Here is a 27,615-nt window from a genome sequence, read left to right on the forward strand (position 1 = left end):
GGCTCGGAGGCCGCGGGAGCGCGCGGCCCGGTGCGCGGCTGGGACTTGTCCCGGGCCCAGGCGCGAGCCGGGCGTGTGAGGGCCGCGGCCCCGGGGGTGTGTCTGGGTGTGGGGGACTCTCCGTCTGGGGCCCGGGGTGTGACAGCGCGTCTGGGTATGACGGGGCGGCCGCCATCCGGAGGGCCGTGGGGGGACTCCCCGGGCTGAGCGTGTGGAGCGGCAGCTGTCAGGCCGAGCAGGCACGACCGCCCTCCCGGCCGGCAGTCTGCGCGGTCCTGACGTGTCAGGTCTCCGTGTGTGGGACGCGCCTGGGTGGGGCCGTGACGTGTCAGGCCGTGTGCGTGCACGCTGTGCCTGTGGGTGACGGTGACCCCTTGGAGGATGTTTGTGTAACTGCTGGTGGGTCGCAACCGGAGTCTCTTGTTTCATTTCCTGACCGGCTCGGATGCTGCGAGTAGTGTGTGCGTGACACTCCTCTTCCTGTCTGTCTGCTGTGCGGTGGTTGTGACCAGGACCCCACAGGAAAAACTTGGGTCACTGCGTCTTGCCGTGTCCCCGTTGAAGTCTCTGCTTATGGTGTGTCCCAGCGGAACTCCAAGCCTGGACTGTGTGCATGGAATGGGGCAGTGTGTCACACTGGCACCAGCTCTCCCAGCCAATGCCTCGTGGGTCCTGCAGGTGTTTGTGTGCGTGTCCATTGTGGCACTCAGGCGACTGGGACGCTGTGGGACCTTTACCCGTATCTGAACCTCTGTGTGAATGTGAATGTGTGCATACATATGCCACATCCTCGTGGGGCTGCAGTGACTACTCGTTGTATCCTCGCGTCCTTGCCGGCACCTCCACACCAGAGGCTGCTAACAATGGTGACACTTCCTTGAACAGAGACCTCCTCTGGTCCCCCATCTCACGCCTGGCCCTTTATGGCTCCCAGACCTGGGGCAAGAGTAGTGACCACATGTCTACCGCTGGTCTGGGCTAGAGGGGGCAGATGCTGGGACTCATACATCCTGACCTAGAGCCGCTGTCCCCCGCCCCCAAAAAAGGAAGCTCAGCACTCACACCATCCTCCCCCAGGGGGGTCACTGAGCCAAACAGGTTAAGGAGAAGGGCAAGGGAGAGACAGGAACTGAAACCAGGGAGGAAGAGGGGAAACAGAGGCCAGAGAAAGAGGAAGCAGGGGAGAGTTCACCAGCAAAACCCCAGCAGATGGGAACAAACAGAGCAAAGGGAAACCCACCCCAGCTCAAGGTGCTGTCATTTCTCTCCTGGACAATCGGTCTCCCTGTACTCACCCTCACCCCGCTTCACTCTGCTCTCATCCATCAGCCAGAAGGAACCTCTGAGCAGGTCAAATCACATCCCTCTTCTGTTCAAAACCCTGTCATGGTGCCTGCCTCCCTCAGAGAACAGGTTCTCACAGGTTCCTTGATTGGGGTCTGGAAGGTGGGACCAGTGCAGAACTCGTGTGCATAAACCCTCAACTCCAGCTGCCTGGATTCGAATCCCAGCTTTGCCATTTGCTAGCTGTGTGACCTTAACAAGTCACTTAACCTCTCTGTGCCTCAGTATTCCCATCTGTGGAATGGGGAGCAAATGATCCCTGTAGCAGGAGTTGTCAGGCTTTTCCTATCAAGGGTCAGATAGTAAAGGTTTTTGACTTTGCACAGTTTCTACTCAACTGTGCCCTTGTAGCACTAAAACAGCCACAGACAGTACAGTAGGGAACAACCATGGCTGTGGTCCAGTAAAACTTGATTTACAGAAATAGGCAGCCCGTCAGAATTTGCCTCCGGAGATAGTTTGCCAACCCCTGCTTTCTTGAGCTGTGGGGAGAATGCCCTGAGCTAGAAGCTCCATACCTGGCGTGGAGAATTGTTTTTATTACTCTCTGGCCTGTGAGTGTTGCTTTCTGACTCAGATCTTAACACCCTTCCCTATGCCCCTCCCTTCTAACCGCACTGGCCTCTTTCCTGTGTAGCTTACCCCAAGTTCATCTTCACTTCCAGGCCTTTGCTTTTGTCCTCCTACCAAGAACACGCTCCCCCATCCTCCCCCAAGCTGCCATTTTGGCTTCCTTTAAGTCCCAAATGCCACCTCCTCCAAGAAGCCTTCCCTCCTCCCCAAAGCCATCTCTAGCCCATCCTGCTTTCCTATTTTTGCACAACGCTACTATGTCTGTCTCCTCCCCAGAAAGTAGGTTCTTGGTGGGCAGGAACAATTCCTTAACCTCTCTGGGCTTCGGTTTTCTTAAAGTGGGTATTATCAATCTCTTTATCTCAGAGCTTTGTTATGGTGGTTTAAAAAGTTAATTACTATAAGACACTTAAAATAGGGTCCAAGGTGCTCAATCAAAAAACCTAACAATAAATAAATCTAAATGTTCATTAGGAGTAAGGAACATAACAAGCGCAAAGGAAGTTTGTGTGTGAAAAGGGGCAAATGAATGGTGGACAAAGACAGGAAGAGGCAGATGCAGGGGAGGGAGGGGGGTAAGAGAAGTCAGAAGGGAGAACGCCGTGACGCGCCCAACGACACAGAGACCCAATCCTCTCGCCACCTTTAATGGACCCCAGGTGGGCTTGATGGGAGTGGGGTGGGGGTGCTGTGTCCTTAAATACAGTCCTGGTGAGGCGGGCGGGGGCGGGGCCGGGCCTGCCGGGTGGGCGGGGCCTATGGGGGCGGGGGCTGTTGGGGTGGGGCGGGGCCTCAGCTGCACTTGCAGGAGCGCACGATCATGTTGGACAACTGCTCCACCTTGGGCTTGCGGCCCACGTAGTACACGATGGGCAGGGGCTCCAGCGCCTGAGGCACGCAGCACGGCGCCGCCGACGCGCCCGGGTTGTGCTGGTTGTACAGGGCCAGGACCTGCGGGGCGGGTGCGCGGGGTCAGGGTCGGGGGTCGTGGGGAGGATGCCGCCACCCTGCCAGCCTCTCTCCCCATCAGCCTCTCTCCCCATCTGCCTCTCTCTTATCTCATTCCGTGTCTTTCTGGTTCTCTGCCTCTCCCCATGTTCCACTCTTGGCCTGTATCTCACTGTCCTTCTTCTCCTTCCATCTTCCGAATTCTCTACCCTCCTACCTTTTTCTCTCTCATTCTGTCTCCTTTTCATTCTCCTTCCATCTCCCCACCTCTTCCCTCGCCCAAGTTGGGATTAAGTCACTTTAGCCGTGTCCGACTCTGTGACCCCATGGACTGTAGCCTGCCAGGCTCCTCTGTCCATGGGGTTTCCCAGGCAAAAATACTGGAGTGGGCCGCCATTTCCTTCTCCAGGGGATCTTCCTGACCCAGGGATTGAACCCACATCTGTCTCTTATGTCTCCTGCACTGGCAGGTGGGTTCTTTACCACTAGGTCTCCGCATATCTCTGTCTCCCACTCCCTTGAGTCTCTAACTTTACAGACCCTGCCTCGAGCTTTGCTCCCATCCCATTATCACCTCCCCTCTAACCTTCCTCTCCCCTGTATTTCTGACTACCATCTTGCCAATTCATCTGATTTGACTTCTCTTTCTCCCTCTCTTCCCTCGGTTTCTGCTACCCCCATCCCACCCCCAGCTGGGGAGCAGGGGGTGTCAGGCTTCAGACGCACCTTGCTGTACTGTGTGTCCAGGCTCCAGATGTAAGGGCAGGGCCCCAGGCAGAAATTGGCGTGGTACCCCTTGGGTTCGTGAATCCACTTCCAGCCCAGGTCCTTCCGGAAGTCAATGTAGAGCTGACGAACACAGCAGTTCTTTTCTGTGGAGCTGCAGGCGGGAGGGAAAAACACTGTCAGGAGAGCAGAAGGCTGCCCCTCCTCCCCTGGAGTGTGTGTGTTTCACCCTGGTTGCCCTCCAGCATGGTATCCAACTTGGTCTCCCTTGCACCCTCTGTGGTAATAACAGCAATAATAGTAGTGATCATCGCTAACACTGATAAAGCACTTCCTCTAGTCCAGCACTGCACTAAGGGCATCCTCATAAGCATTATCTCAGGCAGCGCTCAAAACACACCTGTAAGGCACCAAATGAGGAGTTCCCAGGGAGACATCCAGTAGTTAAGACTCCAAGCTTCAATACAACAAAAAAAGAAACAAAAAACAAGCAAACAAAAAAAGACTCCAAGCTTCCACTGTAGGGCGCGTGGATTCGATCCCTGGTCAAGGAAGTTCCACGTTGCATGCTGCACAGTGCAGCCAAAAAAAAAAAACCAAGCCTAAAGAAGCCAAATGACTGTCCACAGGGGACAGCTACCCAGATCACACCACATCTATACACTGCAACATAAACAACACAGTGCAGGTCCATGTGTACTGATATGTTCTAAGTGTGCAACAAATGTTTACTGAACTACTGCGTGTTGGGCTGGGGTCTACTGTGGACTCAGTACAAATGAAACAGACAAATCCCTACCTTCTGGGGCCACATACTAGAGACTGTCATGTTGCCCCTCTGCTCTGAACAAGCCCAATGCCCAAGTCCTCGCCACAAGCTCAAGGAGCCACCAGATCTAGCTGATCTCAACTCCCTCCCCACTCCCCCTCTCTCACTGTCCTCTGGCCACTTTAGCATCCTTGCTGTTCCTGAGTCCCAGTCCAGGACCTTTGCATGTGCTGTTCCTTCTGCCTGGCTTGCTATTCCCACAGATACCCTCTCTGGCTCTCTTTCTTCACTCCATTTATACATGTGCTCAAACATCCTTCACTTTGGGGAGTCTTCCCTCCTACAACACTGCCTGGCATGCAGTAGGTGCTCAATAAATATCAGTTAAACAAATGACGTCATTGCCTCAGAGACCTTCCTGGATGATTCTACCTAAAACACCAATCTAAAAAATTGTTAATTCCTAGGGATTTTCTGGGCAGTCCATTGGTAAAGACCCTGTGCTTCCAATGTAGGGGGCATGGGTTCGATCCCTGGTCAGGAAAGATCTCACATGCCATGAGGCACAGCGAAGAAAAAAAAAAAAAAGGATAGTTAATTCCATTTAGCGTAATAACGGCATTTCAGTTCTGCAAGGAAATATAAAAATGTCTGCAACTGAAAGGGGGCAAATCTTAATGCCTGTTGATCTAGATGAGTGTGTATGGGGTTCATTTTACCATCTTGGTTATACATTTAAATGTTTCCATAATAAAAAGTTTAAATCAGACTAGGAAAAACAAATCATCAAAACGATTTCTTTCTTTCCTCTTCCTTGGATTTATATTCCTTCTTAGAACTTACTGCCACCTGCTCTTTTATTAGAGATTGATTTGTTCATCTGTTCATTTCCTGTCTTCCTCTGAGGACAGGACTTTTTGTCTATTTTGTCCCTAAAGGTGTCCCCACTGCCCATAACAGTCCCCAGCACCTGCCGCGTGTTGGCTGTATACAAGTGTATACAAGTGTTGGCTGTATAAATTAATTGGTCAATATGTTACATTTTTCAGAAGCACATCGGAGAGTGGTGGTGGGTAAGACGACTGCCATGTACTCATGATCTCTGTCCCAGGCTCAGATGCAAAAGTCAGTCCTCAGGCTTCCCTGGTGGCTCAGTGGTAAAGAATCTGCCTTGCAATGAAGGAGACGGGTTTGAGCCCTTGTCCGAGAAGACCGCATATGCTGTGGAGTGACTAAACCCTTGTACCACAACTATTGAGCCTGTGCTCTAGAGCCCAGGAGCTACAACTACTGAGCCCATGTGCTGCAACTACGGTAGTCCCTGCACTCTAGAGCCCGTGCTCTGCAACAAGAGAAGCCGCTGCAGTGAGAAACCCACACACTGCAACTAGAGAAAAGCCTGCACGAATATAATAAAAGTCTGTTTGGAGGGGGACTGAGGGGTCAGAACTGGCGAGTCTTTGAATATCCTTTCTAGGTTTGGTCCATGTACATGTATTTTCCTATTTAAAAATCAATACAGAGTTTCCTACGAGGCAGGTCTTTTTTTTTTTTTTTTTAATATGTATTTGGCTGTGCCAGGTCTTTGCAGCAACAGGTGAATTCTTTGGTTGCCATATGAAGATCTTAGTTCCCTGACCAGAGATTGAACCCAGGCCCCCTGCATTGGGTGTGTGGAGTCTTAGCCATTGGACCACCAGGGAAGTTCCAAGGCAGATCTTATACTATTATTCCCATTTGAAGGAGGAATAACCTGAGCCTTAGAGAAAGGGGGATGTTGTCTGTTTAAATGTAGGCTGTAGGTGGTAGAGCTCAGGGCCAGAGGTCTCTGACTTCATTTGCCCAGCCCAACCATGTCAGCTCAAGCAGAACGGGAGGAGGCAATGCCACAGGCTCTCCCAGGGCAAGACAAGGCCTTTCCAAGAGCCACAGGACCTCAAGAAGGAAGTCAGGAAACTGAGATTCCTGTGAGCTCAGTCTGGTCCCTCCTCAGTCTGGTTAGGCCTCAGTTCCTTCATCTGTACAAAGATGCAGGGAACGTTAGATCAAATAAGATATTGTTAAGGGCCGAGGAGACATCAGGAAGTCCATGGACAGGCTCAGGGAGGGGTCTGAGCTCTTTAAACCATACACACAGATGTGTGTTGTTGTGGTTTAGTTGCTAAGTCACGTCTGACTCTTCTGTGACCCCCTGGACTGCAGTCTGCCAGGCTCCTCTGTCCATGGGATTCTCCAGGCAAGAATACTAGAATGGGTTGCCATTTCCTTCTCTGAAGGATCTTCCCGACTCAAAGATCAAACCTTTGTTTCCTGTAGCTCCTGCATTGCAGGCGGATTCCTTATCGATAAGCTACCAGGGAAGCCCAGATATGTGTGTATGTATAGACATATTCTGGGGGGAAAAGGTTCCTGGCTTTCAGCTTCTCAAAAAGGTGTTAGATTCACAAAAGGGGAAGAACCACTGTCCAGTAAAATCTATCATTTCTGGTCCAGCTCTGCTGGGGTGCTGAGATCCTCTGATTTGAAGTGTGTGATTCCGTTACTCAACTCAACTGCTCTCCACGTGGGGTTCCTGGAGCAGTGGCAGCAGCATCGCCTGGGAACTTGTGGGAGATGCAAGTTCTCAGGCCCCACCCCAGATGCACTGAATCAGAAACTGGGGGATGGGGATGGCTGGGAGACAGCAGGCCACATTTAACAAGCCTTCCAGGTGACCCTGAGCTACTCTCCAACCCTGGATGTTGGGGAAAGGGTCACGGAGGCTTCCCAGTGGAGATAGTGGTTAAGCTAAGAATAACTTTTTATTGCAGAAAGTCTCGGACATACACCAACCCACTCCAGTAGTCTTGCCTGGAAAATTCCATGAACAGAAGAGTCTGGCGGGCTACAGTCCATGGGGTCGCAAAGAGTCAGACACGACTGAGCACAGCACAGGCATAGGACATACACAAAAGCAGAGAATCTTACATTTAACTGCTGTGTCTCTACCATCCAGCTCCAGCAAACATCAAGTCATGGTTAGTTTCACTGTATTTCTACCCGCATCCACTTTCTCTCCTTCGACAAATGATTTTGAAACCCACGTCATCCATCGTATTATTTCATCCATAAATATTTCTATCTCCAAGGAAATCTAGACTACTTTAGAGCATCACACAAAAAATTAACAGTAATTCCTTGATACCATCAAATATCTAGTCAGAGTTCATACTTCCCCAACTGTCTCATAAGTATCTTTTTAATTATTTTATTTATCTATTTTTTAGCCATACCATGTAGCATGTGGGATCTTAAGTTTCCTGACAAGGGATCAAACCCACATCCCCTGCATTGGAAGCACAGAGTCTTAAACACTGGACTACCAGGGAAGTCCCAATATCTTAAAAAAAAAAGTTTGGGGAATTCCCTGGTGGTCCAGTGGTTAGGACTCCATGCTTCCAATGCAGGAGACATGGGTTTGATCCCTGGTCAGGTTAAGATCCTGGAAACCGTGAAGCAAGGCCAAAAAGCAAATAAGTAAATAAAATTTTAAAAACAGTCTGCATACATAAAGACTCAAGTAAAGTCAATACATGGCTATTGGTTGATACATCTTTTGAGATTCTTTTAAAAATCTATACAAACCCATCTCTCTATTTCATCCCTTTGTATCATATTTGTTGAAGAAACTGGGTCAGGTTTCCCACAGTCTAGATGTTGCGGACTGCATGCCCATGGTGGCTGTTTAACATGTTTCTCTGTCCTTATATTTCTGGAAAATTGGGAGTTGGACCTACCATTATTGATGGGCTTCAGGTTTGATTTTTTGGCAAGACTTCCTAAGTGACACTGTGTCACTCACATGGCTGGCTGCCTTTCTCTTAATGTTATAGCAGGATGGCACTCAGACTTTAATCTATCCATTCGTTCATGGGTTTGTTGGGCAGAGGGTAGGATCTGGTGATGAAGGATCTTGGAAACAGAGCTGACTTTCCAACAGGAGAAGTGCATGCAACAAAGCCCAAAGGCACCATCAAAGTACTTAGCAGAGGCGGGCCAACGTCGGATTATCATTCTAAATTTGCCATATTCTAACTCTGAATTTCAAAATTCCAAGACTACAACTTCTCAGTTTTCTTAGACTGCAATACACTGGCATCTCAAGATTCTAACATAGCAACAGCTTTCCAACTTTCTAGAATTCCCACATCCCCACTCTCGAGGATCTTGGCATTCTGTTTTGTTTTTTTTTTTTGATCTTGGTATTCTTGAATTCCAATATTTCAAAACTGCATTCCAACATTCCACAGTTCTGAGCCCATCTCCCAAGAGGTTCAAGCTGCCACTTTCTAAGATCACAGGCTTCCAAGATTCTAACAAGACTCTAGCACTGGGACTTCCCTGGTGGTCCAGTGGTTAAGAATCCACCTGCCAATGCAGGGGACATGGGTTTGATCCCAGGTCAGGGAAGATCCCATATGCTCAAGCCGCAACTACTGGAGACAGAGCACCTGGAGCCCATGCTCCTCAACAAGAGACGCCTCCTCAACTAAAGAAAGCACAAGCAGCAGTGAGGATTCAGTGTGATCAATAAATAAATAAATAAGACTGAGTCCCAATATTCTAAGGTGCCAGTATTCTGGCTTTCACCGACTCCAACATTTATGGAGGCTAAAAGTTAAACACAGGATTCCACCAATTCTGGACCTAATATTCAAGCACTCCAACCTGCCAAAATGGGAGATTCCAGTCTGTCAATGGTACCCATCATGGGCAATCTTCCAGTTCTGAATTCCCAACTTCTAAGAACCCAACAGTCCTTGAATCCAACATTCTCAGATTTCAATAATTAATACCAAATTCTAACATCCTAGAATCCCAACGTTTTCAAACCCCAATCTGCCCACAGTACAGAAATCTAACACGGAGACCTTTCAATACTGAAGTCCCACATGTTCAGTGTTCCACATTCTAATAAATCTCCGATGCCAACCAACCAGCAAGAGACCCGCCTGATCTCAACATCCAAGGACTCCCAGTTCGCACACACTCCAGCATCCCAGGCTCGGACCTCATGCCCTGAACCCTCCAGGCTGAAGGAGACGCTAGCCCAAGCAGAGCACCAGCCACGTGCCCAGCCTGTGGTGGCCGCTCAGCGGATGGCGAGGACGCCCCCAGCCCAGAAGGCTGCAAGGTTCACCTGAAGCAGTAGTTGGTGTCCAGGGCTCGGCGGTGGCGGGAGCTGTGCAGGTGCTGGGCCCTCTCCAGAGGGGTGGCCATGAGGAGCAGGAAGGGCCGGTTCATGCCGTGAATGGTGGCGAGGTCACCCCGGCGGCCGGAACTGAACCCTGCTTTGGTTTTGGGAGTCAGGGGGGTGGGGAGGATTGGGAATACACACACACACTCAGATGGATGAATGACGGGGATGGGCGGGGGAGGACACACACACACACAGACAGACACATCACTGCCGGGTGTCGGCGGGGGTGGGGGGCAGGGAGGGGGCCTCACCGTTAATGTCCACTTGAAGAGTGTTATCTTTACTGTCACAGGAACAGTGGGCACTGAGGCGAAAGCCCTCTATTTCCTCTGTGGGAGTGGGGAGAGGGAAGCCAGCATGAGGGGGGCAGCTCACCCATCCCTGCGGGGGTGGGCAGGAGAGGAAGGAAGTCGCAAACCCTTGGGGTATGGGGGGATCTCTTTCCTGCCCCTTCCCCTGCCTGCCCCCTCACTGCACCCTCTCACTCCAGTTCTTGGCCTTGCAGCCTCCTTCTCCTCCTCCAGGTCTCAGCGCGGAGGCCACCTCCTCCAGGAGGCCCTCGGGGACACAGCCCCTCCCCCGACTGTGACAACACCCGTTTTTTTCTCCAAAGCACTGACCTCTGTAGCTCTAACATTTGTCTTTGGCTATTTATTTCCCTCATTGTTTTCAGTGGCGAGCAGGATACAACAGGGGCAGGGAACCTTGTTTTCTTGTTCCTTGCTGGGCCTGGCCCTCCATCTTAAAAACAAACATCTTCTGAGTGCGCTGGGTGCCAGACCCTGTACTAAACACTCTTTGTGTGGTATTTCCTTTAATCCTCACCAAAGTTTCCCATTTTACAGATGAGGAAGCCAAGGCCCACAGGCAGGGCTGGGATGGGATGCAAGGACCTAGGCTCCTGTCCCAAGGCAGGTGCAGAAGAAAGGTTTTCCTTCTTTTTTTTTTTTAATATACAAAAGTAACGGGTTTTATTAAAATTTTTTAAAGAATAGTGTGTTAGTCACTCAGTTGTGTCCAACTCTGGGACCCTATGGACTGTAGCCCACCAGGCTCCTCTGTCCATGGGATTCTCCAGGCAAGAATACTAGAGTAGGTAGCCGTTCTCTTTTCCAGGGCATCTTCACAACCCAGGGATTGAACCTAGTCTCCTGCATTGCAGGCGGATTCTTTACCATCTGAGTCACCAGGGAAGCCCTTTTGAAAGAATATGTATATCTAATAATCATAGCAGTATTTATCAGTTGTTCTTATTTTTTAGATTAACTTTTATCGGAGTGTAGTTGCTATACAATGCTGTGTTAGTTTCTGCTGTACAGCAAAGTGAATCAGCTGAATGTATACATACATCCCAGAAGAAAGGTTTTTTGAATGAATGGCTGAATGAATGCTTCCCTAAGCACCCACTATTGTGTGGGACCCTGTATCGGGTGCTCTGGACTCAGCAGTCAGCTCAGGACACTCGTCCCAGTATGCACCTGCCCCCTAACTCCCATCCTTTCCTATGGTCAAACCATCACCTCTTCCATGAGTCTCAACACAATCATTCTCACCCAGAAAGCTCTCCTGGATCCCCTCAGAGGGGTTAGGGTGCCCACTCTGGGCTCCTATAGCACTTATGCGCTCCCCCATCCCGGCCCTGCTCACCCTGGCCATCATGGCCTGCTAGGGCTTTGGGAAACAATTTCCTGGGTATCTAGAAGTGAGTGCAGGTCCCATGAGGGCAGGCCTAGAGGTTGTCATGGTTACCACTGTGTTCCCCCACCCTACCAGCACAGGGCCAGCCAGAGAGCAGGAACCTACTAGCATTTACCCCAATGAAGGAATGAATGAGAGGGAGACTAGGAAGGGAGATGTGAGCACTGGGGCCTTCGACATGACAGGACAGATGGTCCTCTTCCAGACAGAACAGGTGTGTCAGGCTTTCCCTGGACTCGAGGCCTCTGCACAGCCTATCCCACTGCTTTGAACACTCTTGCCCCTCCCTCCTTTCCCGGGCTGGCCCCATGTATCCCTCCGACACAGCTCCAATATCCCCTCCTCCAGGAAGCCCTCCCTGACCTCCCAGGCTCCATCAGGCACCTCCCCTGGGCTCCCCATCCCAACCCTGCCCACACTGGGACATTACTACCCGGTTTTCAGGTCTTTCCCCAAGTCCCCCAACCCCAGCAGTGGAGCAGGAGCTTCCCGAAGGTCAGGATGAAGCTGTTTTCGTCACTTCTGTGTCTCCAGCATCACCCAGCACAACGCAGGTGCTCAAGAATGGATTAACCATTAATCACTCAGGTGTGAGTGTCTGGGAGGAGGGCCAGGTCTGGGCTCTTTGGCACCAACACAGGGCGGGGGGTGCTAGGCAGGGTGGTCCCAGGACAAAAAATGGGTTACAAAACAGAGGTGGGGCAGACAAGTGGTCCTCACCTCTGCGGGTCAGCCACTGCCGCACAACTCCAGTGACGTCAAAGGACAGCCACTCCGGTGAGTCGCTGGGGGCGAGCAGCCGGTTGCTGAGGTAGCGCCAGGAATTGTTGCTATATTTCTGGGGGATGAAGGATTGGGGAGTGAGATAGTGGGTAGAGGCTGCCACAAACACCCATGTACCCTGCACCCCTCACTCCATCTGCTCCCCAAAATGGGTCTCCACACAGTCCATCAGTCCCCCTCCCAGACATCCACACTGAGGGGCTTCACAGAAACCACCCAACTCCACGACTAGGCATTTCAGCCTCCAGCCTTGATCCCGGCATGGCTGTGGAAAATTCCTTTCTCTTTTTTGGCCTCAGTTTCCTCACTGGTGAAATGCCCAGTTCCTTTCAGCTTGGACAGCTCATGAGGGTAAAATTCTCCTACTGACATCATAGAGGTCATTGACGATACAGCTCTGAATTCTTAGTCTATTGCTTTCTAGAAGTTATGTTCGAAGTCATTCCATAACTCCAGCACTTGGTGGCACCCCAAGAATTACACATTCTATGAACCCGAGAAGTTTTATGAGATTCAAGTTCAACAAACCCAGGAGTCCGATGTGCCAGAAACCTAGACGCTGCAGACGCCTGACATCCACGAGGAATGACGCCCTGGGAACTGGCAGCATAAAGCCGAGTTCTCTAGATTCCGAGCAGTTAGTATCAAAGCTTCCTCGTCGTAAGAGTCTAACATCTACCACTGAATCTAACACACCATTTGACAGGGCTTCTAGGTCACATAACCTTCAAGAAAATCCAGATTTTCTGGACTCTTCCTGGAGACTCTTCTAGAACAGAGCTATCCAAGAGAACTTTCTGTGACGATGCAAATGGGCTTTATCGGTGATGTCCAAAATAGCAGCCACTCACTCCATGTGACTACGAGCCACTTGAACTATGGCCAGTGAGACTGAGAAACTGAATTCTTTCTTCTATTTAATTTTAATCCACTTAAATGGCCATATGTGGCTAGTGGCTACTTGGTGGGCACAGGGCATTTTGAAAGTCTCCAACTTTTCAAAGATTCCAACTTTCCTTGTCCTGAGTTTTCAGAGTCCAGCTCCAAAGATTCCAGCTGCTAAGCATTTAACATTCTAGGGCTCTAGGAGACTCCACACTCTGTGCTCCCTCATCCTTCAGGGTTGGTCCGTGTGGACCCTGCAGCCACCAGCCTTGCGGCCGTCCTGGGACCACCCCAGCCCAGGCCACCTTCCAGGACCCTTGCCCCCACCTGGTACAGCTCCACGTGCTGCTCCACTTTTAACTTGAGCCTCAGCAGGCGCAGCTCTGCCCGAGAGAGCAACACAGGTTCGGGCACCGCTTCCCGGAGCTCAGACGTGTTGAAGAACATATATATGCTGTGCGAGCTAGACTTCATTTTGTCATAGATTTCTAGGCAGAAAGAGTCGAGGGTGGGGGGGCTGTCAGTGTTTGGCAAGGGGGCAGGGGAGCTAGTGTACCCCAAATCGAAGAGCTCTGGGTTGGACTCCGACCCTGACACATTTTAGCTGTGTGACCTTGGGTAACTAGCTTCTCCTCTCTGAGTTTGTTTCCACCTCTTTATTATTATTTTAAATATTTATTTATTTGGCTGTGCAGGGTCTTAGTTGTTGTGTGGGATCTTCGGGCTTCATGCAATGTGGGGTCTTTAGTTGCAGCATGCGAACACTTCATTGCAGCGTGTGAGATCTAGACCCCTGACCAGGGATCGAACCTGGGTCCCCTGCATTGGGAACTTGGAGTCTTAGCCACTGGACCACCAGGGAAATTCCTCTAGCTCTTTAAACAGGGTCCTATCCATCCTTCCCTCTCATCAGGTAGGAAGTGGCCCCTCAGTACAAAGCTGGCTTGGGGGTGGGGCTGCTCTGCTTGCTCAGGCCTCCCCAGCACCTGGAGCCTCAAATGCAAGTTATGTTGAAGCAGAGAGATAAAGGGCGCTTGGATAAGACTATGCCTTTGCTGCCTTCTGTGACCTTGGGCAAGTCACATTCCCTCTTGGAGCTGTTAAATCTACTTGACATCAAGTTCTCTGCCTCCCAACCCAGGCTCTCCTAACTGAAGCGCAGTGGAACTTTGGGCAGATGAATTCGTCTCTCTGTGCCAGTTTCTCACCTATAAGCCAAGGACTGATGACAGGATGACAGTGTGAAATAGATGAGATGATGCAGATAAAGTATGTCGCACAGAGTCTACATACAGTGGTTACTCTAATGTGTGTTCAACAACCCCATGAGAAAGATTCTATTAGTATACCCATTTTATAGATGGGCAAAGAGAGGAAACAATTTGCCCCTAAGCAACACAGCCAGGAAACTACAGTGTGGGGTGGGGATTCAAACTTGGCCAGTCTGGTCAGAGCCTATGCTCTTAATCCCTAGGCTATGCTCCCTCCCTGCTAATATGACATTATTTTTGTTATTAGTAGTAGTATTTCCTCCCTTAACTGGTTAGAGAAAGTAAAGTTCATTCTAGATAAGGATGGCTGCAGGGGTGGGGGAAGGGAAACAAAATTAAGAAGACTCCCAGTTCAGGAAAAATTGGGGACTGGGAACGAGGCGGGCAGGCCATGATCAACTGGAGCAGTTTCGTTAGGCCTCTGCAGTGGGGGCATGGAAATGGTGGAGACATGTTGAGAAAAGACAGAGGAAGACCCTCTTGAGCGCCTCCTTCCCCTGCTCCTCCCGTCTCTAGCCGGGCTGGCCCCTTTCCCTCACGAATAAGCCCTATCTTGGCCCAAGAGTTACTCAGCCGACCCAAACGGAAGGGCAGAGCCCAGGCCCAGGAGACAGGGAGGAAGAGCGATAGAGGGAGCAAGAAAGGTCAGAGTGAGAGATGGAAGTAGGATATTGAGGAGAAAAAGAGAGAAAAAGGGAAGAGATGGAGAGAGAAACTAGGAGACCCAGAGAGGGTCAGAGTAACACGGATGCGGGAGAGACAGAAAGGCAGAAGACAAACGGGAAGACAGACGGAGGGTTTGGGAGCGAGATGGAGACAGAAGAGGGCTGAAGAGCAACTGAAAGTGTCAGCATTGGAAAAACCTTTCCAACGAAGGTGAAGCGTCGACGGAAAAGGTGAGACGGAGATGTGGGTGGGTAGGCTGTAGGGATGTCATCTGACTGAAGCCGCAACTGGGCGCCCAAGTGGGCCAGAGACGCACACGTCTACTGCCCACGAGGGAAACTAAGAGCGGGGGGCGGGGTTCGCCCCCGAGCCTCGGGGCCCAGCCGGACGCCTGGGTACCCGCGCGGGCGCCGACAGGGCGGGCCCAGGGTAGCCCCGCCCTGAGCTAGGGGTGAAGAGGGCGGGAGTCGCCGCGGTCGCGAGGGCGGGGACCGGACCTGCCTCGTCTCGCCCCAGGCTCCGCGCGCGATCCCCGCCCCGTAACCCCCCGCCCCCAACCCCGAGGCACAAGAAGGAAAGGGAAGGGAGGGCTAGACAGCCGGACGCTGGGGTTTCCCCAGCCTCGCAGAGAGGAACTAGGAGCTTGGGGTCTAGGCTCTCCGCAGAGCTCTGCGGGGTCCTCCTGTTCCTTCCGGAAGCGCAGGCTCCTCCCACACACCCGCGCGTGGCACCCACGTGGGGCTTCTCCAACCCCTACAAGCTCAGTCTTTTCCCCGGGTCTCGCAGAGTCGCATCCACCCAGCTCTCTCTCCCTACTACGACTCCTCACTCAGCCAGCCCTCTTCCTTCCAGCCAGCGGCGGGAGGGTGGCGGGCCCTGCTGCTCCCAGCATGACACCATCCGTCGCTCCTCTACCCCATTCCAGGCCCACCTTTCCCACGCTTATCCTCCCGTTCTGTAAACCCCTTCCCACGACCCAGTATTGTAGGTTTCCTGGGAGCGCGCGCTTCTTTCTCTGGGTTTCCTCCTCTTACAGTCCGTCTGGGAAATATTAAAAGCACCTCCTGGCGCATCCTGGGCACCCTCCGCCCCCACCCCCGGGCACATCCTAGGGTATCCGCTTCTCTCCCGCTAGTTTCCCGCACCCTACAACCTCGCGTCCCCTTCCGACCTCACATTTATCACCCTCTCCCCGCCTCTCTTTCTAAGCCCTCCCTCAATCTCGCGTGTTCTTCGCGTCCTGTGCATGCGGGTCCACTCTCTCTACTTTCCTGGCACCCCTCTGGGATTCGCTTCTGTTTTTCTGTCCTTGAATCTTCCTGCCTCACGGCCTCTGAACTCTGAGTCAGCTTTCCCCACTACCTCTCCTTTTCCAAATGCCGGGGTGCTAGTTTCTCCCAAAGCGAGATCCCTCTCTGCAGCCCCGCTCCCACGACCCCCTGCATTCTCGAGCACCCTGCAAGGTGAAGTCTTTTTCGAATAGCTTCGCTTCTCTCACTCTAAGGGACTCCCCACACGATCTCGCATGATCCCGTCGCCCTCTAAAAGCGGTCCACTTCGCTCACTATCTCTTATTCAAGACCAGATACCTTGGGGTTAGGGAGCTCAGCGCTATCTCTTTGGGACCTCTCCCCCCCACACACACGTTCCCGGCGCCCCCGGGGGTTCTCTTCCTCCAGCCAGTTTCCTCTACCAGCGTTTCCTCCCCGTGACCCCTGCACTCCGGCGCCCCCTGGGGGCTCCCCTCCAGGGTCCCCTGCCCCAGCGAGCTCACTGTTGCCGTATTCCACCATTAGCACGCGGGTGACCTCCTTGGCGTAGTAGTCCGCCTCTGGCTCAGGCTCCGTTTCGGCACTTTCCCCGGCCACCCGGTCGCGGGTACTGTTGTAAAGGGCCAGTATGGCCTCGGGCAGCGGGCCGGGTGGCACATCCCCCTGGCTCGGGGGGCTGGCGAGCCGAAGCTTGGACAAAATCTGGCCGCGGATGGCCTCGATGCGCTTCCGCTTCACTAGCTCCATGTCGATGGTCTTGCAGGTGGACAGTCCGGCGACCGGCCGGCCAGGCGTCAGCATTAGTAGCCACAGCAGCGGCAGCAGCAGCGGCAGCAGCCGCAGCCCCGAGGGCGGCATGGGGGAGGCGGCGCCCCCCGGCACAGCCGAGAGCGCGAGCTGGGCTGGGGTGGGAAGAGGGAGGCCCCGCCCCTACAGGGGCTGGGGTGGGTGGGGGTCTCCCGAGGAAAAGGTAGGAGGGTCTGTTTGCGGGGAGAGTTGAGGCCTTCAGGGAGAACGGAGCAGAGCTGGAGGGGAGGCTCTGATGGGTGGGTTCTCGGTATCCCACGGAAAAAAACCGAGATGGGTGAGCTCTGGTACTAGAGATGGGTGATCTTGAATAGGAAAGCTGAGGCAAGTCTGAGAGAGATCCCGGATCCCGGAGAAGGGTCCTCGGATGCGCGGGGGCTCAGGAGAGAGGCTGGGGAGTTGGGGGGCCGTGCAGGGGGGTGCGCCCGAAGTCTGGGGTCAAGTCTTCGCGGGAGTCGGGTTTGCGGTTCCTGATGGCTGGTCCGGAATGGGGGTGCCTGGGGAATGCCGTATAGGCGGCAGGGAGGGAGCAAGCCTCCGAGGCGGTGGCGGGGGCTGCTGCTGTCTGGGGTCCTCAGGTCCTGCCTCGCGGAGCAGCGCTGCGCGTTGCGGTCCCCGCGCCTTCGGCTCCCAGAGGCAGCGGAAAAGTCTCAAAACTTTTTTTCCTCTTCTCCCAACCAGCTCGTCCCTCCTCCCGCTCCTCCTCCCCTCCTCCCCGCAGTGGCGGCGGCGGCGGCGGCGGCGGGGGCGGCGGCGGCGGCTCGTCTCAGACTCTGGGGCCTCGGGCTGCTCTTCGGCCCCGCGGGCGGCTGCGAGCCCGGGGGGTGCCCCGGAGGGGCGTCCCCCCCTGCCCCCGGCCGGGGGCCTCGCTGTCTGGCGGATCCGCGGTGGGAGGAGGGAGGTGGGACGGCCTGGGGCGCGAAGGGCGGCGGCAGCTGGGACCGGCAGGGGCGGCGGGGGTTTTTGAAGCCGCCCCGGCCCCACCCAGGAAGCGCGCGGGGCGGGGGCGGCCCTCAGGGGGAGGGCACGGGGGGGCCGGGCCATGGTCCGCATCTTGCGTGGGCGGGCTCCAAGGGGGGTCCCTTTAGCCCGGGGGGAGGGGGCGGACACCCGGCTCCGCCCCACCAACAGGGTGCTGCCTCCTGGCGGTCGAGCGCCACCGAAGCGGGCGGCAGTGATGCGTGTGGCTTTGAGGACTGGGCCGGGGGTCAGCGAGAGCATAAAGACCTACGTAGTGCGCAAGGCTAAAAGAATGGGGACGCAGAATACAGGGGCTCCGAGGTGAACCGCCTCGAGTGGAGAGTGGGAAACCGGGGCAGAGGGGAAGAGGGTCAGCCAGAAGCTAAGGAGCCACTGGGGAAAGGGGCACAGGGCAGGGGGAACCCCCAAGGAGTGGGGGCCCTTAAGAGCATCACCCAGAGTAGGGAAGGGGGTCAGACGCTGAGGCAGAGGGCAAGGGAAGGGGGCTTGAGGAGGAGAGTAACAGTAGGAGGAATCCCCCTACCCCTGGCCCACGTCTGACACATGAAGGTCAAAAAAGCACCCACACTTGAAAAGCACCACACCTTTATTGAGCCCTTCCATGTGCCAGCAGCTTCTCTGCACCCAACCCCTGTGAGCCCACACACCTGCTGCCCCCATTTTACAGATGGGAAAACTGGAACTGGGAGTGGCAGCCACTGGGCTTGAGGCGCTAGTCAGGTTAGAAGCTGCACCAGCCTTGGCTGGGTCAAGGCATACAGTCTCCAAAGCCCATGCTTCTGACCACTGCACCATCCTTCCCCTTATGGGGTGTCCCAAGATATGACTGGGGGCCAGCCATCCTTATAGGCTCCTTCAGCATTCAACCCCATAGTGATCAAAGTGGCGCAGCAGCAGGCTCAGCTCAAGGTGCACGGTGCCCCCGGAGGTGGTGTGCAGGCGATAGCGGTCAGCCCCACTGTAGATGGCATCTCCGTGCAGCAGCTGAGGCCCGCCACCCACGAAGGCCCTCGCCAGCTGCTCTCGCCAGCTGCCCAGGGGTCGCCACGTGGGGCAGTCCAGCTGGTGGGTGCCTGGACTGCTGGGCACATGGCAAAAGCCATAGCCTGCAAGCTGGCAGCGGCCGAAGCTGTCCTGGGACCACACCTGGAGATGGAGCCGGGGCCAGCCTGCAGGATAGGAGGGAGGGAGGAAAGGTAAAGGGGGACAGCCCAGCCTCTTGCTCCTGAAGAACCCAGGCCCAGTGCTTCCCTGCCAGGTTTCTGCCCCACCCTCCTCCTCTGGACCACCACAGAGCAGCCAAAGGGATCTTTCTGAACCCAGGTTCTTCCTCTGCTCAAAACCCTTCCATGATTCCCTAATGCTCTCAGTATAAAGTCCAACCCACTAGACCCGTGAGGTCTGGCCTCTGTTGAATTCTCTGTTGGCCTCCTCCTCTGTATCCCCACCTCTGGGGAGCCCAGTCCCCAGGTGAGGGTGTTGGGCCTTGTCCTGGATGCCTCCTTCCTTCCCTCCCCATGGCCACACCCTGTCCTCTTTCCTGGCCTCAGGGCGTTCTTTCTTGCCTTCTCATCTTTCACCTGGCAGCTGGAAGCATCTTTCTCTCCTTTCCATAGATTTCCCAGTTCCTCACTCAAGATACAGTTCAGCTCCTCACCCTATAGGCAAAGTGCTTGGGAGATCCAGCCCCATTTCACCCTCCTTTCTGAGTCTCTCTGAGCTTGGCCCTGTTCTAGAAGCTGGGGATACAGCAGTGAACAGGGCAGACAAAAATTTCTGCCCTTGTGCAGCTGACATCTTAGACAACCAACACAGTAAATACGCAAATTATAGGGTATGTCAGATGGTGATAACTGCTCTGGAGAAAAATAAGCTGGGTAGGGTGGGAGTAGGCATGCAGTTTTAGAAGGCGGTGATCAAGAAAAAATTTACTGAGAAGGTGACATCGGAGGGAATGCCTAAAGGAGGGAAGAGACTGGGGGCTATATGGCTATCTAGGAAAGAGTGCTCCCAGCACAGGGGACAGCTAGTGCAAAGGCCCTGAGGTGGGAGCTGCCTGGTGGGACTGATGTGGCTGGAGCAGATGGGGAAGGGGAGACAGAATCAGATCAAGCAGGGCCCTGTCCTTCCATGGTAAGGCTTTGCCTTTTACCTTGAGTGATGTGGGGACCACAGAGGGTCCTAAGCAGAGGAGGAATGTGGCCTGACTTAGGTGTTCACAGGAGGGACACCTCAGTAAAGACTCTATGGTAACAGCAGAGTGAGAGGTGATGGGGGTGGGGGGAGTGATGACATTCAGGATGCATTCCAAAGGTGGAGCTAATGGGATTTCCTAATAGAATGAGAAAAGAAACGGCAAGGGTATTTGGGATCCTTAAGAGCTGAAAGAACTGTGGCCTGCCTCACCTTCCAATCCAGCACCCATGAGGCAGCCAGAGGGATCTTTTTTTTTTTTTTTTTAATTGCAATCTTTTTTTGTTTGTTTGTTTGTTTGGCTGCATCAAGTCTCAGTTGTGGCACATGGGATTTCTGTTGCGGCACTAGGGCTCCAGAGCCCACAGACTCAGTAGTCATGTGGACCCAGCTGCCCCACAGCATGTGAGATCTTAGTTCCCTGACCAGGGATTGAACCTATCTCCCCTGCATTGGAAGGTGGATCCTCAACCCCTGGACCACCAGGGAAGTCCCCAGAGGGATCTTTTAAAAGCAAAATCTGACTTGTCAATCACCTGCTCTGGCTCCCCAGATATGGCCTCCACTCTGTGGCCTGGCATTGAAGATCCTGCAGGGCCTGTTCCCTGTCCCCTGCCACATCACCCCTTGTAGTCTCCCTGCTCACCCTCCATCCTCCAAATACCCCTGACTCACCTTCCCCCTTGACCCTTCCACACATGGCTTTCTGCCCAGAACCCTCTTCCATCTTTCCATTTTAATGGCTCCTACTGACTCTTCACAGCAAAGCTAAACATTCCCCCTCCTCCAGGAAGCCCTCCCTGAACTCCCCAGCAGAGTAAGGCACCTCCTTTGGGCTCCCAGAGTCCTTCAGGATCCCTCATCCAGGCCTGCCCACTCTGGGTTGCCACTCAGGATAGCTCTTTCTCTCCCTAGAGATGATCTGTATGGGAAAAGAGCTGGGCTAGCAGGGGCTGTCTCATCACTGACATCTCCTTGGCCCCCTCTGACACAGGGCAGGTACTCAGTAACTATTATTTATATGATAGAAATATATGGCATATTTATCTAGACCATTTCCTGGAATCTACTCCTTTCTAATGACACAAATATTCCTCCAGAAAAGGTTTTCTGATACCCCTCCTCTCTCACACATTCATTTACTCTCTGAGCAGCAGAAAAACCCTGCTTGCAGAACAGCCACTAGCCTTTACCTCTGTCTCTCTCATAACCCTCTCCCAGCTTCCTCCTTTTTTCTTTTTTCGGCTGAGCCAAGTATTGTGTGGGACCTTAGTTCCCCTACCAGGGATCAAACCCAGGCCCCCTGCACTGGAAGCGCAGCATCTTAACCCCTGGACCTCCAGGAAGTGCCTCCCAGCTTCCTTCTGATGGAAGATTCTCTTGCTTTGTCTCTGTGAAAGCCACGTCTCTCTCCCCCCACACGCCCCTTGACCTTGCCCCCTTCACCCTGGCCTCTGCCCTGGTTCTAACAAACTCTAGAGCTGGCCTGGGGAGGTTTCAGCTCAGCCTCTCCAGGGCCAAGTCTGGTCAGGAAAGGGACCCAAAGGCACAGGAAGCAGGGCCAGCACTTGGTGGTTCCAGTTCTGGTAGCATGGGGGTGCTGCTAACCCACCTCCAGTTAGTCTAGCCTGAGGCCCAGGCTGGGAACCCACCTTGAAGGCCTTTGGTGGCGAAGTGCAGGTCGATGGGGTGGGACCAGTAGGCCATGTCCCCTATCTGGGGGGTGTCCACCTGTGTTTGGCCCTCCCGCACACCTGACAGGAGCTTCCATGCTGCCCCTGCAAGTGAGAGCCAGGACATGGATGAGGTCAGGGCGAGGGGCAGGAGACAGTCCTCAGGAAGGGGATCCCACTGTGGCTGCAGAACCCCCTTTCTCCCTCGAACCGGGGGGGGGTGGTGGTCAAGGGTTGCAAAGTGTAGATTCTGGAGCCAAATGTCTAGATTTAAATCCTGGCACTATTTCTTCCTGCCTGTGCAACCTTGGGCTTGTTACTTTCTCTGCCTCCATCTTCCCATCTGTAAGGTGGGTATAATAATAATGCATCCCTCACAGGTTTGTGAGATGATTAAATGAATTAATACACACGAAGCACTAAGAAGTGTCCATGGCATAGTGCCTGCTGAATAAGTGTTGGGTATCCCTTTGATGCTGCTGCTGCTACTAAGTCGCTTCAGTCGTGTCCAACTCTGTGCGACCCCATAGACGGCAGCCCACCAGGCTCTCCTGTCCCTGGGATTCTCCAGGCAAGAATACTGGAGTGGGTTGCCATTTCCTTTTCCAATGCATGAAAGTGAAAAGTGAAAGTGAAGTCGCTCAGTCTTGTCAGACTCTTAGCGACCCCATGGACTGCAGCCTACCAGGCTCCTCCATCCATGGGATTTTCCAGGCAAGAGTGCTGGAGTGGGGTGCCATTGCCTTCTCCGGGTATCACTTTATTATATTACTATTCTCATTCCACATTTAGAGGCCCTAGTCCGAGGACCAAGATGGGGCCAAGGGTGTCCTTCATGAACAAAAGAACAGAGCATATCGTGAAAGGTGCATCGTTATAGCAATCCTACCGAGGGTGACAGTCACAGCAAAAATGCACTGAGTGCTTACCAAATGCCAGACGCTGTGCTAAGCGCTCTAGTAATGAATTCATTTAATCCGCCTTCTGGGACTCTTAATCCCCACCCCACCCCCTGCTTACAGATTCTCCTCCATAGCCCACAGGCCCTGCAAGGCCTGGCCTGTGCCCTGCCCCCTCCCCGCCCCCACCCACCACCTTCCTGAGCTCATCTCTCATCACTTTCCTCATTCCTCACCACTCTCTGGCCTCACTGGTTCTATTTTTGTTCCACTCTTCAGGGCCTTTGCACTGGCTGTTCCCTTTGCCTAGAAAACCCTGCTCCTGGATGTCCCCAGACTTTTTTTTTTTCATACTTCAGGGATCAGCTCAAGTGCTACTTTCACAGAGGTGTTCTCTCTCACCCTCCTATCCCCAAACTAACCAGTCCCTCTCACATCATCTCTCAGCTCATCTCTTCCTAGGACCTAGTACACGATCTCTAATCATTGGACTCATGTCTTTATCTGTTTGTTTATTCTCTGTCTCCCCTACTGTGAGCCCCAAGAGAGCACGGATCTCATAAAGTACTGGATCCCTAGGACCGCAAACCCAGATCTTGGTACACAGAAGGTGCTCGATACATGTTTGCTGGACAAAGAAATGATCCTAGGAGGTGGAGGCTAATACAATCCTATTCTTACAGGTAAAGAAACAGACTCTGAGAAGGAATGGCACTTGGCCATTCATTCCACAAACCTTTACTGAATACCTTCTCTGTGCTAAGCACTGTTCTCCACGCTGGGCCTACAGCAGGACCGAAGCAGACCAAATCCCACAGTGGAGCTAATTCAAATGGAGTTCTGTTTTGTTTCTGGTTTGTTTGTTATTTGTTTTTGACCATGCCTTGAAGCACGAGGGGATCTTAGTTTCTCGACCAGGGATGGAACCGGTGTCCCCTGCAGTGGAAGTGTGGAGTCTTAACCACTTAAGTGGAGTCTTAACCACCAGGGAAGTTCCTCAAATAGAGTTCTGACTGAGAGCAGAGACCAAGCCCCTTATCTGACTGCCCCTCGGCTCTCTCTCGTGAAGAGAGAGCCTCTCCTCCCTGGCGAAGAGCCCCCCTGAAATAATAAAAATCATGTTGGTTATTGCTCCCTTCTGGGCCAAGTGAGGAAAGCAACAGACCCTGAGTCAGGATTCTCACATACAAGACTTCTGACGCTGCTATGAAGGACAAATAGTCCCATTTTACGGACCAGGAAACTGAGGCTCTGAGAGGGAACAGCGCTTGCCCAGGGTCACAGAACTGATGAGTGGTAGGGCGATGGAAACCGAGTTGATTCCAGGCTTGTCTTATTCACTCAACTGGAGGATCCCAACTTCCCAGGGAATCTCAGCCACTAGTCTATCCACCAGTGAAATCACAAAGGAGTCTGGACCTAAAACGATGATGACGGCAATGGTCACACTCATTTCATGGACATGTATCTCTGCTAGACAACATATCCCAGGCTTAGAAACAAGAGCCCATCCAGCTGTTACACAAGCCAGGCAAGCACTTACAAGGACTTACAAATCCAGGTCCTCTTCTAAGGGCTGTTGATATTCATATAGTCCTTATAAGAACCCCATGAGGTAAATAGTGTTATTATTCCCATTGTACAGACAGGGAAATCGAGGCAAAGACAAGTGCCCAAGGTCACATAATTAATAAACAGAAGATGGTTTTGAATCCAGGCAGTCTCTGCTCTTAACCTCTCAGTACTCTGCTGCCTCTTAGGTGCTGTTAGCTTCATTTTCAGACAAGGGAACAGGCTCAAAAAGGTCAAGTCCAAAGGCTCCCGATTAATAGGTAAGGGAGTTTGTATTTGAGCCCAGACTTGGTGACCCGTGGCTCTATCACACTAACCACCACCCTCTACCGCCTCTGATGGAAAGGCATGAAAACTGGGACTTCCAAGGTCCCTCTTGGGCTTATCCATCCAAGTGGATGGACTTGGATGACGATCAGAACCGGGTTCCTACGTTTTCACAGAGAAATATGAATACAGGAGGGTGGTCTCTCCTCTTAATTCCAAGATGGAAACTTCCGTTCACCTTAAGAACTCAATAAACGGAGATGGTAAAGCAAAGAATTAAGATGGAGGAGTCACCCAAGGTACCTCTAAGACAGTGAATGAAAGCCAAATAGTGTTGTTAGGGCTGTTAAATGTTTTGAGGATTGGGAGTGTGTGTTGGGGGTAGGTGGGTGTGTCAAGCCTATAGTCCCCTATCCTTGCTGTGTGTGCTAAGTCACTTAAGTCGTGTCCAACTCTTTGTGACCCTATGGACTGTAGCCTACCAGGCTCCTCTGTCCATGGGATTCTCCAGGCAAGAATATTGGAGTGGGTTGCCATGCCCTCCTTCAGGGGATCTTCCAGACCCAGGGATCAAACCCATGTCTCTTATGTCTCTTGCATTGGCAGGCAGATTCTTTACCACTAGCACCACCATGGGAAGCCCTCAGGGAATGTGTATTGAGAGACTAGAACTCAAGAGTTCCCAGAGGTGGGATGGGAAGGGATAAGAAGGGAGCCTGAGACTCGCATGAACAGAATGTGGTCAGGGGTAGGAGTCCTGAGAACTGACAGAAGCTGAGGACCAGGGACTGAGCCAAGGGGTCAAGGAAAGAAGGCGGAGCAGCTAGACTGAGAGGTTTCGGTGGGGAAATGAACCATGTCGGGGAATACCTGTGTGGACGCCCCACTTGCAGAACAGGCTACTTTCCGAGAAACCGGTGGCCCCCATGATCTGTCCGATCACGTGCACCTCAGCCATTGCCCTGAAAGGGGAAAATATAATCACAGCCTTATGAGAAAAGTGTACAATTATCTCCACCTAATAGATAGGAAGACTGAGGCCCACCAAGTAAGGAGCAATACGTGGGATTCCAAGCTAGTTTCGTCAAACCACTGAGGTTGCGGTTTCAACCATGATACTAACTGCCTCTCCAGGAGAGTCTCAGAAAAATGAGGGGCGAGAAACGGACTCTACAAAGAGCTGGCGCGTAACTCAGACTGCCTCTAAAATAACTTCTTCTTAGACTCAACGCCGCGGAAAGTCCCGCCCCAGGGGCCCCAATGGCTCCGCCCACAACACAAAACTCCGCCTCCCACGTTAGATTTCCGCCCCCACCCCCCAAGTCCATGAGGCGCATGCGTCTCTGGGCGCCTTAGCCCCGCCTGTGAGTCCGCGCATGCGTTATTCCTACCCCAGAGTACCTAACGGTTAAGAGAGGCGAGAACGCTGGCAGGGATTGGAGTTCATGGGCCTGACCTGTCCCTCTCTCCGCAGGCGCTGACTTCCCAGGTCTGGCTCACGCCTCTCCTAGGACCTTCCTGGCAGCGAGAGAGCTGAGGCGCAGATCTCTTCGAGACCGCGCCCGCCTTCTGCCTCCCAGGTTGTTGCTGGGGCAACGGCAGCCTCCTCCCCTGGCCTTGCACCCGCCCTGCGGGTTGCTAATTGGCCCTAGCGGCATTTTGGGGGCGGGACTGTGTTGTGATTGACATTTTCTTCCCCCCACCCGTCTCCATTTTTGGGTAAGAAGTTTCTCCAGCCACGACCCACGGTTCAGCCATTTGCGGCGTCGCCCGGTTGTGGCCATGTTGAGTGCGGCGAAGAAGTTTGAACACTGTCTGTCTCAGATATTCTCATAACAAAATAAGCAAATCCATCCATGCCCCATTACCCCTCAAACTGTCTCTCAACAGGGACCACAAGACCGACTTGAGCCAGAGCTAAGGGGGAATCTCACGAGTTTGGATGCATCCCTTTGCCTCCTAACTGGAAATAAACTTCATCTGGTTGGCGGGGTTCCTTTTTAGAGTTTCCCCAAGCTCCTCAAAGACTGATAAATCCAACTTCCTTCTCAGAAATACCGCCCATTTCTTCATTGTTAGTGCTGATTCTGAGCAATGAGTGGGTGGGGTGGGGGAAGGGGTGAGAAATGAGGAACTGAGGCCCACTTTATCTGCAGAAAATCTTGTTTTTGAAGGCTGGACTCTGTCAGTAACTTAGGACCTTGCACAGCTCTAGGTCTCAGTTATCTCATCCATGTCATGACCCCAAGTGGAGTGACTGAGGCACTCACACGTTCTGATTTCCTGAGCAGTACCTTCTCCACCCTCCAACTCCAGTTGAACCTTAGTTCCTGCCTTATTCCTCCAGCCCAGACCAGGAGTCCAAAGGGAACTTATTCCCCTACTTACTGTAAAATGGGGACAGCAAAAGTTAGAGTCACCAGCTCAAAGTTATAGGAAGGGGGGCAACATTTCAATGGGACAGTGTCGTGGATTGTGTGCAGGTTAGAAAGGATTTTCCAGACATGAGGCAGAATGAGAGGAGGATAGAGTTTATTCGAGAGGGAGATGCCCTTAGAACAGCAGGCCTACCTCCTGACAGAGCAGGGAGAGCTGACTGTTGGAACAGCAGGCCGGCTCAAGAGAGAGCCAACGCCTTTCATCCGCTGGTAGCCTATTTTTATAGCCTCAAGACAAAACTCCTGCTGGAAGGGTGGCATTAGGTGATTGGTTAGGATGCTACAGGGTGAATAATGGAGTGGGTGTTTTTACCTAATATGGGATCAAGGAATTGAATGGTTTAGATCTGGGGGGCGCTCATGGCAATGGTTGCTACTGGGGCTCTGGTCAGTTCCTGAGATGACCTTAGTACGGGCCTTCACATTTGTGGACTTGGTACAAGGCTTTACACCTGTGACCTTGGTGTAGGGCTCCACAGATAGTATTTATATAGAAAAAAATAATTCAATATGTATATATTCGATAATATTTCACTAATAGGTATATTTGAAAGCTACCATTTATCAAGTGATTTCTCTGTGCCAGCCACTGTAAACTGATTGTTTTGCAAG

At 52.8% G+C, this 27,615-nt stretch overlaps 2 protein-coding genes across 6 annotated transcripts in view; both read right to left on the reverse strand.

Moving 5' to 3' along the window:
• The window catches only part of TGFB1 (transforming growth factor beta 1), a 24,019-nt gene extending 6,093 nt beyond the window's left edge, over positions 1-17,926 (reverse strand). Inside the window, exons 1-7 of one of the 4 annotated variants that reach the window (XM_006052062.3) lie at positions 16,677-17,925; positions 13,293-13,453; positions 12,018-12,135; positions 9,851-9,928; positions 9,540-9,690; positions 3,592-3,745; positions 2,549-2,868 (exon numbers count right to left, since the gene is read on the reverse strand). In XM_006052062.3, coding sequence (XP_006052124.1) covers positions 2,710-2,868; positions 3,592-3,745; positions 9,540-9,690; positions 9,851-9,928; positions 12,018-12,135; positions 13,293-13,453; positions 16,677-17,031 — 1,176 coding nt within the window. In that variant the 5' untranslated portion in view covers positions 17,032-17,925 and the 3' untranslated portion in view covers positions 2,549-2,709. Of the gene's footprint in view, positions 1-2,548; positions 2,869-3,591; positions 3,746-9,539; positions 9,691-9,850; positions 9,929-12,017; positions 12,136-13,292; positions 13,454-16,676 lie in introns of those variants that run through there. The other 3 variants (XM_006052063.3, XM_025269146.2, XM_025269147.2) reach the window with 3 other exon arrangements.
• Positions 17,927-18,529: 603 nt separating this feature from the next.
• Positions 18,530-26,204, reverse strand: B9D2 (B9 domain containing 2). Of its 2 annotated transcripts, none has more exons than XM_006052061.3 (4): positions 25,967-26,204; positions 25,436-25,527; positions 21,807-21,932; positions 18,530-19,130 (listed from the first exon to the last, which is right to left on the reverse strand). In XM_006052061.3, exons 2-4 carry the CDS (start codon positions 25,521-25,523, stop codon positions 18,817-18,819), a joined length of 528 nt encoding a protein of 175 aa, XP_006052123.1. In that variant the 5' UTR covers positions 25,524-25,527; positions 25,967-26,204; the 3' UTR covers positions 18,530-18,816. The 2 variants fall into 2 exon arrangements, with proteins under 2 accessions (XP_006052123.1, XP_006052122.1); XM_006052060.3 differs by having other exon boundaries at positions 26,022-26,198.
• Between the last annotated feature and the right edge of the window lie 1,411 nt (positions 26,205-27,615).

Source organism: Bubalus bubalis, chromosome 18 (assembly GCF_019923935.1).
Source record: "Bubalus bubalis isolate 160015118507 breed Murrah chromosome 18, NDDB_SH_1, whole genome shotgun sequence".
Taxonomy (NCBI): Eukaryota; Metazoa; Chordata; class Mammalia; order Artiodactyla; family Bovidae; genus Bubalus; species Bubalus bubalis.

Coding starts and splice junctions, on each gene's coding strand:
- B9D2 (XM_006052061.3), bottom strand. CDS start 25,523: ATGGCTGAGGTGCACGTGATCGGACAGATCATGGGGGCCACCGGTTTC. Junction 21,933..25,435: donor CAAGTGGGGCGTCCACACAG/GTATTCCCCGAC, acceptor TCTCACTTGCAG/GGGCAGCATGGAAGCTCCTG. Junction 19,131..21,806: donor CGCCACCAAAGGCCTTCAAG/GTGGGTTCCCAG, acceptor CCTATCCTGCAG/GCTGGCCCCGGCTCCATCTC.